The sequence below is a fragment of the Saimiri boliviensis genome, chromosome 7 (genome assembly GCF_048565385.1).
Source record: "Saimiri boliviensis isolate mSaiBol1 chromosome 7, mSaiBol1.pri, whole genome shotgun sequence".
Lineage (NCBI taxonomy): Eukaryota > Metazoa > Chordata > Mammalia > Primates > Cebidae > Saimiri > Saimiri boliviensis.
The window spans coordinates 88317354-88329987 of NC_133455.1; the positions used below are offsets into that span (position 1 = coordinate 88317354).

General features: G+C 39.0%; 1 protein-coding gene across 4 annotated transcripts in view; it reads right to left on the minus strand.

Moving 5' to 3' along the window:
- The window catches only part of ITPR2 (inositol 1,4,5-trisphosphate receptor type 2), a 497691-nt gene that overhangs the window by 118001 nt on the left and 367056 nt on the right, over positions 1-12634 (minus strand). The window contains exon 46 of one of the 4 annotated variants that reach the window (XM_074402943.1): positions 481-566. The exons of the other annotated variants lie outside the window; for them this stretch is intronic. Coding sequence (XP_074259044.1) covers positions 481-566 — 86 coding nt within the window. The remainder of the gene's footprint in view (positions 1-480; positions 567-12634) is intronic. 4 annotated transcript variants of the gene reach the window in all.

Here is a 12634-nt window from a genome sequence, read left to right on the forward strand (position 1 = left end):
AACAATCTAGAAGACACATGAAGGGCTGTACGCACTCTTTTCTCAAGAAGGAAATAGTAGCTTCTGGAGGGGTTGAGAATCTTAGAGTAGAGGGGGAAGGGAAAGTCAGGAAAGAAAATGGGGAAGGGTATGAGATGGGCTATGGGAAGCAGATGAAAGTCCTCATGCCCCACCAAACAGTACAATGGAATGGATTAGTTAGAAAAGGTAACAAATTTGTCTCTCTTGGAAAGTTAATTCTTATCCTTCTTTCTTTCTTAGCATCCTTGTTCCCTAGTCAAACAGAGTTGTCCATATTGTCTTGAGCAGATTTTGGTATATAACTGGAATGGAAAGAGAAAGAAGCAATGTTTATGTTTCCGAACTTTCAAAATACCTTTTTGAGAATCTAAAGAGAAAGACTTGAAAGCACAGCGAGGAGGAAAACATGGCAGTGCACAGAAAGGAGAATAGGGGAGATCATCCCAAATCCATACAAACCTGGGGAAGAAACAGCACCAACTCTTGAATAACTTGCGAGACAGCTCTGGAGGATTCATGGACCACCAGACCAAAAGACCACAGACCTAAAGGAAATCATGAGATCTCAAGACAGCTTTCCCACATATCACACACACAAACACCCACCCCCCGCCGCCACACACACACACACACACACACACACACACACACACACACACACACAGTAGGAAAGTAAGGAACTGATTCCTTTCCTCCCTAGCAGTACTGAAGGAGGAACCCTGGAATGCCGCCAGCATCATTCTACACTGTAGAACCTTTATCCAAGGAGTTTAAAAAATATTGTAAGTTATATTTGTCTAATACCTTTTTAAAATCCACTACGGTTCTTAGATACCAGTTTATTATTTCTTTTATAATGGTAGCCAAACTAAGACAAAGATAGGTGCAAAATAACAAGAAATTTGCCAGAATTAAAAAATAAAACAAACATCTCCTAATTTCAAATGATCTAGACTCCTACTTATTAGGGCCTATCTTAAACTATAGTAAAATTGATAAAAGACCTTAGTGATTATAATAAATAAATGATTCATGAGAGCTCAACCCTTGAAGCAGTGCAAAGCAGGAGAGAAAAAAAGGAAGAAAATGGCCCACAAAATATTCACTTTAAAATGATTTAGGGCAGTTTTCAGTAAGTGTGCTCTCTTTGTTCCATGATTTTATCATCAAGCATTACAAAGTGCTGTGATGATTGATGAAGTTAGCTTTCCTACAGATTGCTAACACTCATCCTAATAGAATGGTTCTCAAAATGGGGTTCCTGGACAGCTATGTAGCATCACCTAGAAGCATATTAGAAATGCAAATTTTCTGGCAGCACCTCAAGCCTTCCAAATCAGAAACTATGAAGGAAGACACCCCTCTCCCACTGTACCCCACAATCTATTTTAACAAGCCCTCCAAGTGATTTCAATCCTGCTAACATATGTAAACCACTGTTCTAATAGTAGATATTATCACCATAAGCAATTTGGATTCTTGACTGAAAAATCCACCAGCTTTTTTTAAAAAAACCAAAATTAAACATAAAAGAATCTTTTAAACATAAAAGAAACATTAAAAATTCAATCAATCAAAAAGAAAGAAGGTTTTTTTTTCCTTTAAAAGCATACAAGAAAAATGTAAACATTTAGATACTCTTAATAAACAGTATATTTACTGAACACATTTTCAAAAAAATTGAGATTAGGATCAGAAATATACGCCACTTAAACAATTGGTTATTTGTCACTCATAGCTTTTAATTTCTGGATTCATGAATTTCCATACTGCTGTGCATGGAGTGTGTCACCCAGAACGCGTGTGTTGGAAATTTTTTCTCTAGTGTGGTGGTGCTGGGACGTGGGGCCTCTGGGAAGTGATTTGTTCATTAAGAGGGATTCATGCTGTTCCTGAGGGGACTGGGTTAATTTACAGAGGAAGTGAATACATTCTCGCTCTCAAGGGACTGGATTTGGTATCTTGAGAGCAGGTTTTTAGGAAGCAAAGCTGCCTCAGGCTTCGCCCTGGTAGCACATGCCTGCTTCCTTTTCCTTTCTCCACCAAGTGATGATGCAGCATGAGGCCCTCACCAGCAGGCGACCAGATGCAGACACTTGATCTTGGACTTCCCAGCCATTAGCTAAACCTTTTGTCTTTATTAATTACCCAGTCTCGGATACTCTCTTATAGCAACAGAAAATGGACTAAGACATGTACTAAAACGGTAAAAACTACTTTAATCCCAGGAGGTCTGTATAATTACATGTAATAGATAAAAAATATATTAGTTTATCACTTAATTTATATGTTTATTTTCATGATCAGAGATAAAATTATCTTCTAAAACAAGCTTTTTTCCTATAATTATTTAAGACAAATTTATTCTTTATTTCCACTTTCAACTGAAAGAGTTTATACCTTATCCTACTTCTACTTCAATACTTCAGAGGCTACTTATTTAAGATTTTATAAAAAATTCATCACTTTAATGGAAAATGCTTGCTGTTTTGTGTTTTTCATGTGAAATTTAATGAGGTATAATTCTTATTTGGTTTTGATATCAATGTAAGATATACATCAATATTTTCTGAGTGACTAAAACAACATGAAACTAAATACTAGGTACATAGATCATCTCATCTGAAATCAGTATTCCACAAAAAAATATTCTAAAGTAATCATTATTGTAGTGTCCTAGTCCAAAGAATTAAAACATTTCAGGTTGAGGAAGCAAGAAAAGAAACTAATTCTACTGGTGAAGTGGGGTTATCTAAAACACAGATAGACATTAATAAGAAAAACATAGAAATTTTTTCTGGGAAACCCTGAAATTAAGTACAGTAGGAGTTTTTGCTTTTGATATATAGAATTGATGGAAAAGAGACATCACTTTGACCTTATTTCTTTTTGGTGTAACTAAAAGCAAGCCTTTGAAATTTATGGGTCTCACTATTCCCACACTGGAAATAATATATTTTCTTCAGATCCAGAGATGAGCATGTAATATTACTTGAGTTACTTCTTCAAGCATCCAGAAACGAATTTGCTGGATCTTTCCCATCCATGTCCCCTCCCACATATTTCAAATGTGGTTTGGGAAACACTAGCAGAACAGAAGAATCTTTCTCCATCATAATTCAGATAACATGTGAGTATGAAATATTCCTCATTTGATTCAAGTATGTCCTCCACCTACAATGTAGGTCCCAGAGGATGGGGATTTCGTTTCATTTACTGTTGTATTCATCATCTAGAAAAGTGTCTGGCATAGAACAGTAGCTCAACAAATATTTTTTGGATGAATAAATGGATGGGTAGATGGATGGATGGCATAGAATATCTTTTGCTTATTTATTAGTTCAATTTTAGTGGCATATGTACCTAATTTTCTAAAATAGATTGATTTTTAGAAAATGACAAATTATAATACTACATGCAAATATGATAATTTTTTTTTCTTTTTGAGATGGAGTCTTGCTGTGTCGCCAGGCTGGAGTGCGGTGGCACAATCTTGGCTCACTGCAACCTCCGCCTCTTGGGCTCAAGCTATTCTCCTGCCTCAGCCTCCCAAGTAGCTGGGACTACAGGTGTGTGCCACCACACCCAGCTTCTGTTTTGTATTTTTAGTAGAGATAGGGTTTCACTATGTTGGCCAGGATGGTCTCAATCCCTTGACCTTGTGATTTACCCACACATTGGCCTCCCAAAGTGCTGGGATTACAGGTGTGAGCCACCATGCCCAGTAAGAAATGTTTTAATTTCTAGTCATTTATATACAACAATAAGGAAAATTGGAATGATTGCATCACTTTAAAAGCATTCTGGGCCGGGCGCGGTGGCTCAAGCCTGTAATCCCAGCACTTTGGGAGGCCAAGGCGGGTGGATCACGAGGTCAAGAGATCAAGACCATCCTGGTCAACATGGTGAAACCCTGTCTCTACTAAAAATACAAAAAATTAGCTGGGCATGGTGGCGTGTGCCTGTAATCCCAGCTACTCAGGAGGCTGAGGCAGGAGAATTGCCTGAACCCAGGAGGCGGAGGTTGCGGTGAGCCGAGATTGCACCATTGCACTCCAGCCTGGGTAACAAGAGCAAAACTCTGCCTCAGAAAAAAAAGAAAAAAAAAAACCATTCCGATTCTTTCACTGCTTGCAGTGATGTTTTTTCTTAGGCAAACATCAAGAGGTAAAGAAAGTCATCTTTTTGAGATGTTAGATCACGTTAAAATAGTTCCTGTGATTGACTGGGAAAATTTAGAGAGCTCTTGTTCTCAAAGTAATTGCTGGAGGATGAGGGCATGGCTTATGATTGACATGGAGAGATTATTTCTGGTTTTATCACTGACCTTTTATGGTAACATGTTCAAGTCGTTTGACCTTTTTATGTTTAATTTACCTAACTATAAAATAACAATACCTGCAGTAATATACCAAAAAGAATTACTGCAGGATTTGTGCTCCTAATGCTCCTTAAGTTCCTGAATCAATGAGGCATAGTGAAGAGCACAGTCTTACTATTCTACTTTTCTCTATGATATACCTATTCCAAGAATGAGTCAATTGCTTTTCTGTTGCTTATAGTCTTGACAAAGCCACTTTAAAGTGGGTTAATTAGGGGCTTGAAATTATAATGATGAGTTCCACAACAGTCCTCACACTGCTAGTGTGTGCTCAGGAATCCAATCTGAAGTGCACAAATTAGCCAGATGTAAAATTGAGGGTGGATGTGGGGAGCTGAGAAAAAGCACTACGAGATAATTTTCAGGAACCTTAAGCTCAATTGCTTGAAAGTATTTCAACTTCAGGTTTCTTCAGCTTTCTATTTCTGAGTTACATTAGACTGAGAAATATGCTGTTGCTGTCTCTCTGTTTAACTGTCTAATCAACAGCTGCTAAAAAAGAAAAAAAAAGGTCAGCTTTTGTGAGATAGAGTAGTTCTTAAAAGTCAGAGAATTACAGCTCAAATGAACTTCTGCATTTCAAAGGCAAACCTAATAAAGGAGGAAATGAGGTGGCAAGGTGAATTTCAATTCTAAGTAGGGATTCAGATCAGTTGAATTAAACTGAAAAGAGACAAAAAATGTTGAGCAGATATATTTTGTTACTTGTTCATTCCCTGACATCCAACACCCTTTTAAATGTTATCTAGTCATTCAGAAGTTAAATGACCCAGGTTGCAAATAAAAAGACAAAGAGAGGGCATGAGAAGTAAAGAGAGGAAGGGAAGAAAGTCAAAATTTAGAGGAAAAACTCATTTAGAAAAACTTACTGTCCTTTCTTAAAAAATATAGAACTAACTGGTAAAGAAGTCATTTAAAGATAAAGGTATTGAACATAAATATACAGGTATATGACCAAAGTTACTGCCTGTATTGTGTGTGTCTTGGAGATTATATAACATCACGAATTATCTATAAGTAAAACAGTATCATTAATAGTTTCAGATACATGAAGCACTTTATATGCAATATTAACATAACATAAAGACCCACTTCTTTCATTCAATACTAAAAAAATTATCCTATGACCTAAGCCATCATGAGCTAAATACAATAATTAATATATGCCTTGTATGCTCAATCTGTCAGAGGTATTTGAACCAGAGTGACTCTATCTTGAATAGGAGTTAGATAAAATGAGACTGAGACCTACTGGGCTACATTCCCAGGAGGTGAAGCATTCTTAGTCACAGGATGAGACAGGAAGGAGGTCGACACAAGGTACAAGTCACAAAGACCTTGCTGATAAAATAGGTTGCAGTAAAGAAGCTGGCCCAAATCCACCAAAACCAAGATGGCAATGAAAGTGACCTCTGATCATCTTTAATGCTCATTATACACTAATTATTCTGCATTAGCATCCTTAAAAACACTTCCTCCTGTGCCATGAAAGTTTACATATGCATGCCAACATCAGGAACCTACCCTATATGGTCTAAAAAGGGGAGGAACCCTCAGTTCCACAAATTGCCTACCCTTTCCTGGAAAAATCATGAATACTCCACCCCTTGTTTAGCATATAATCAAGAAATAACCATAAAAACAGCCTACCAGCTACCCTTGGGGCTGCTCTGCTTATGGAATAGCCATTCTTTATTCCTTTACTTTCTTAATAAACTTGCCTCCACTATGCTCTATGAACTTGCCCTAAATTCTTTCTTGCACTAGGTCCAAGAACCTGCTCAGGACCCCTTTCCAGCAACAATTCTGCAATTGTTAAAGAACCTCCGATGTGTACCAAATAATGCCATAGGCTTTGGGGCTATAATAGTGAACAAAACAGACCGAAGCTCCTGCCCTCCTGGAGCTAACTTTCTGTTGGTGAAGGAGACATAAACAATTATATCATCTATCAAAATGTGCAAATGCTAAGGAGAAAATAAAGTGGAGCATAGAAGTAATGAGCACTGGGAGATGGAGTTTGCCATTTTAAATCAAATGGCTAGAGACCATTTTTAACAGAAACTTATAGACACAAAGCACAATTATGGTTCTTGACTCCAAGACATAGCCAGGAGGCCAATGTGGCTTGAGCAGAATAAGTAAGGAGGAAAGTGACCAGAGAGGGGAGAAGGGGAAGACGGCCAGGTCGTATTGGGAGACTTGGGAAGCCAACACAAGAGTAGATCTTTGCTGAGAAACTGAAGTATTAAAAGATGTTGAGCAGAGAGGTGACATAATCTGTGTTACATTTTTAAGGGTTCACTGTAGCTACTGTTAGAGAAGACACTAGGGAATGTACGGATGAACAGATGCAGGAAGAGTCAGAAGCCTATTGCAAATAATACAGATGAGAGATGGTGCCGGATTGAACCAGGTGGTAGTGAAAGATGTGGGCAGATTCTGTAACACACGATGAGATGAAGAGGAGCAGTCACAGACATGGCTAAAGGGTGGGATTGTACGGTGGTTAGCATCATGAGCTCTGGACAGATCTGGGTTCAACTCCATTATATTCTACTTGTTAACCGAGCAGCCACAGTAAATCATTTAGCTTCTCTAAGTTTCACTTTCTTCTTCTGCGAGTGAGGTTCCTAAGAGTACTTTATGAATATTTACCTCAGAGAGTTACTGTGATATTTAGATGAGACATAGCACCTGATACAAAGTAAGTATGTGTTACACTCAATAAATCGTAACTAAAATAACAAGAAAAAAATGAGAGTAACCAGGAGCATACTCACTAAGGGTCTCCTGAGCATGTCGGTGAACATGTACATACTCTGTTTTATCAGAAGCTATGGAAATGTTTGGTGAGGAGATAGACAGGATCAGCTGACCTTTTAGTGTGATTAACTTTTTAGCTTCCCCGTGGAGAGTAGATTGAAAAGGGACTTAGCTGGACACAGAGAAAGGAGGCTGCAGCAGTTGTCCAGGCACAAAACGAAGGTGGCGGCAGGAAGAAACTGGCAGTATGAGTGGAGAGGAGAGAGCAGCTCTGCCAGGCTGTCTGGGTGAGGGTAGTACAGGGGCCCATGTGAATGCCAGTTTCTAGTTGGTAGCTGCTTAGAGAACCGTGCCACTAACGGAGGCTGATGATGACATCAAGACCCAGTTTCCCTGCAATGCAGCACACTCGGATTGGAACAATCAAGAAAGGAAAACACCAGGGCCTGCCAGGGAAGCCAAGAAGGGCCTGGCTGCCTGTCACCACCTGCACCCAAAGCACTGATATTTTCTTGATATGTGTGTTTATTACTTTGTTCTCCCTTAGTTTGTGTCAATGTTAAACATGAGGGAGTGGTCAATGATAAAAACAAGATAAATATGAGATGCTTCTAGAATCAATGATACAGTCAATAAAATTGAGAAAACATTTAATTTGGGGAATATTTTCAAGGAAAACTTGCCCAAATAAAAATTGTTTTCTGTTAAAACTACACAGGCATGAGTTTGTTTATTCTTTTGGAGCTCATTTGTGAGCCCTCTTGCAGCATCCATTTAGGATCTGAACACTGAAGCTGTCTGAATCCGAGTACTTCCTACCCTAATGAGCTTCGGGACGGCTGATGTGCCTCTCCCTCCTGCTTCGGTCTTGGTGAGCTGAGCGTGAAGGCCATGCCACAGCTCCCTAACACACTGACATTTAATTAGCACAGTCACTGTGATCCCATAGCGGGCCTTCCCCAATGAGAACTACAAAGCACTGCACAGAGTGGGCACAACTACAAGCTAAATAAATCCCTAGTCTGGTAGATAAAGAGCTGCTTTTGCAAACTGGACCCCATGCATACTTCCTATCAGTCCTTTACTGGTACTGCTTTTAGGCAATGCTGCTGTGCTAAGGGGAAACAAATACAAATATGAGGAGCCTCAGGAAATCTAGGAGGGTGGACATTTTAAACATACACACACTTCTGCTGAAGAGCAATTGCAGTATATTTAAGGAACAAATAACACACTTGCTTAGTGCCAGCAAGACAATTTGTGCTGTAATGCCACTGGCGTTTCCCTCATTCTCCCCTCTTCTCCAGATTTTAGAACTGATATTTTGCCTTCATTCCACTTAAAACAGGGATCTGAAGAGGACACTCTGGCTGAGATGCTTTGAATCATTGCTTCTCTGACTCTGCTGTGCATTCTGGTGTGTGTCTGCTTTGCAGGTAGTAAATCTGACAGCATCCTCTGTTCACTGCAGTCCAATTTGTGTCTCTTACTCCCCCTCCATCAACAGATTGTTCTGGGGAGACTGCCCGTGACCTGCTGGGAGCCAAAGCCATGGATCTGGTTTACAGCTGCACCTTGTTTATTGAGTTCTTGAGGGTCTTTGGTCTCACTCTCTTTTGTGACTCTCTCCTCTCTTGCTTTTGTATCACATTCCCTCAGGCCTCTGATTTTCAATCCATGTCTGTGGGTTTCACTTCCTCCTTCTTTCCTTTAAAGTTTGCCATTTCTCAGGACTCAACTCTTGATCTTTTACTCCTCTCACTCCAGTTGATTTTCTCAGGAAATCTCATCTACATCTGTAATTTCGAACAGCATCTACATACCTACTGTCTCTGTACATCTATGTTCCAAGCCTAGCTCTCCTTCCTGAGAAGCAAAGACGTATAATCATCTGCCTGTTGTACACCTCCAACGCAGTATCCCATCAGTTCGTTAAATACCAAAAGACTAGAACTGAGCTGCTCTTCTCTCCATTCCACCTCGAGCCTCCTCTTTCCAGTCTTGTGAAATGCACCATCATCTGCCCATCAGCCAACTCTATACTAGGAACCATCCAAGACTCTCACTTCATTTTCTCTCACCTTAAGCCATTCTCAGCTATTCGATCAGCTAGAGATGAAGTGGTGCTTGGATTTAGGAAAGGGCAGTGGTGATGGATTCTCCCTGCTCCTGGAATATAAGCCAAAACCCTCAGCAAGAGCTACATGTCCTCCAACCCTGATCCAACCCTGCCTCCCTCCTGTGTCTCACCTCCAGTCCTCTCTCATTTGGTGCCCTAGTTATTCTGGCCACTTCTTGTTTGGTCATTAGGGACTTTGCATATAAAGCAGTAAGAGACTCCAGATTCTCACATGACCTTATGGGGACAAAAAGTACATGCCGAGGGAGGAGAGTGCTGTGGTTTTTATTCATTTGTTTTGGTGCAAAGTATTTTTCAACAGGTATTTTCATGTGTATAAGTGGGAGAGGTTAATGCCTTTAATTTCTGAGAAGGGGAGTTAACAGAAATGAAATTAGTAACAATCAGCTTAGGTTGGTAGCAGGAAGGTGGAAAGCACAAAAAAGAGAAGGAAGGGAAGGAAATGAGAAAAGGCTGTCTCTAGATCAGATGATCAGGCTATCAGACAAATAGGGAAGGAAGCTGAGAAGGTAAAAAGTCTGGAGCAGCTTTTTTTGAAACTGTGGTTTGCAGACAACTGTATATCCAGGATATACAGTAAAAAGCCATTTCAGATCCTACTCCAGATCTTTTCAATCAAAGTCTCTGGGACTTTGATGCACTACAATTTGAGAACCACTGCTTTAGAGCTCAACTCTAATACACAGTGTTTCCCAAGTTGTATATCAGGTATAAGCAGAAAACTACCTTTGCCCCAGCTAGGGTTCTTTAGTTTTCCCTCTGACCTGGATGCCTAATCTGTCTCATTTCAATGACTTCTGCCTTCATTTCCCCCTCTTCTGCTTCTATTTTATTTGATTCATTCACACACCTGGTTTATACTAGATTCATTCATATTCTGAATCTACTAAATGAACATATGCCTGCTCTGTCAATTGGTTAGTTAATTCTCATTTATGATCAGGCTTCCACTGTCCATAGAATGCTTAAGTCACTCAACCACAGCAATCAGAGAAAGAAACTCCAGTATGTTCTTTGTTAATGTAGTCAGAACCTCTACATGTATATCGATCAGTATGTGTGTTAGTTACACTCACATACAAAGGGAATTAAACACTCTAAATATAAGCACGAAAAATATTTAAAAATAAATGACTCAGCTCTTACAAGGATATTTCAGATACGGAACACAGGAAACTTCTCAACTGTGAGGATTATAAAAATAATCTACAGAAGGGTTTAGCCAACCACATACAGCTCCTAGGTCAAATCCAGTCTGCCACCTGTTTTTTTAAAATACAGTTTTTCTTGAACACAGCCAGGCTTATTTGTTTACATTCTGTCTATGGCTGTTATTGCTCTAGAATGGCAGAGCTGAGTGTTTGCAAGAGAGACAGTATAACCTGAAAAGCCTAAAATACTGACTATGCAGTGCTTTGCAAATCCCAAATCATTTTTCAGGTCTCATGCAGCTTACAACCAGAAAAAAAAGCATATATATATATATATATATATATATATATATATATATGCATATATATGTGTGTGTATGTGTATATAAATAAATATATACACATACACACATATATATATGTATACATACACATGCACATATATACAAACATATGTATAAAGTTACATATATATGTATAGAGATACATTTCTAGAAGTTTTCTGGAACTAATTTCATATTTCTTAAATTGATCACATGTTGTCAACAATATAAATCCTGACAAGGGACTTTCCAGAATTTTTCCCTACTATATAATTTCAAATAATCACTTGGTTGTGACGTAGAAGGATACTTTTATTTTTGGTCTGGCTAAGGATAACTATTTCCCTTTCAGAGGCCTGACTTTTTTTTAGCTCAACAATTTGTCTTTCAGCACTAGTTTGTCACAATGGTCTGCCACTTTGCTGTGCCTCTGTAAGTAATTCTGAAACTCAAAATGCACCAACAGTCACAAAACACAAAAGCTGAGAAATATCATCATATAATAGTAAGACTCACATATCTACATACCTAAATGATTCCATGGGCTACTACACCAGGAAAACTATTTTTTTCTTTCTTTCTTCTTTCTTTCTTTCTCTCTCTCTCTTTCTTTTCTTTCTTTCTTTCTTTCCTTCCTTCCTCTCTCTCTTTCTTTCTTTCTTCTTTTTGTCAGACAAAGTCTTCCTCTGCTCCCCAGGCTGAAGTGTAGTGGTGCAATCTCAGCTCACTGCAATCTCCGCCTCTCAGGCTCAAGCTATTCTCGTGCCTCAGCTTCCCGAGTAGCTGGGACTACAGGTACGTGCCACCACACCTCGCTAATTTTTGTATTTGTCTTAGGTTGGTGCAAAAGTGATTGCAGTTTTTGCCATTGGTAAAAATAGTAGAGACACTGTTTCACCACTTTGGCCAGGCTGGTTTGGAACTCCTGACCTCAAGTGATCTGCCTACCTCAACCTCCCAAAGTGCTGGGATTATAGGCATGAGCCACTGTACCTAGCTGGAAAAGCTATTTTCACATATCACTTTGATATTATAATACTGGCTATTGACTAAATGAGTATTCGTTGGATCTCTCTGTCCTGATATTCTGTCCTAGCTCACACTTCCTCAGTGTGTCTTCAGAATAAAATATTAGCTATATAGTTAGGCATTTTTTTAAATGAAGTCTTGCTCTGTTGCCCAGCCTGGAGTACAGTGGCACCATCCCAGCTCACAGCAACCTCCACCTCCTGGGTTCAAGCGATTCTCCTGCCTCAGCCTCCCGAGTAGCTGGGATTACAGGCACCTGCCACCATGCCTGGCTAATTTTTGTATTTTTAGTGGAGATGGGATTTCACCATGTTAGCCAGACTGGTCTTGAACTCCTGATCTCAAGTGATCCATCTGCCTCGACCTCCCAAAGTGCTGGGATTATAGGCATGAGCCACCTTGCCTTACCTATAGTTAAGCTTTCTTCATTTATGTCTGTGCAGGAAAAACAAGTTAATCAATAAATATTATATGCAGATACATGCAAGGACACACATAAACCCATATATACGGAATATTACTTAGTGCTCTGAGCTTAGTATTTTTATTTTGGTTTATGTGTTTACTAATTATGTTTTCTCATGGGTTTATTTATAATTGATTTATCTTTAAATGCTTGCTTAATAATGTCTTGGTCATAAAGAATAAAAGTATAATCATTAAATAATCATTTTAAGACTTAACACATTCCTTTGGGGTTTGTGGATATTTTTTAAAGCAGACTTCAGTGCTTTTTGTCTCTGCATCATTCTTTTCAGCATTTTACAGAATCATTAATGTCTCTTTCATTTTATGGCAACAGAAATAAGAACTAAGTACTCTA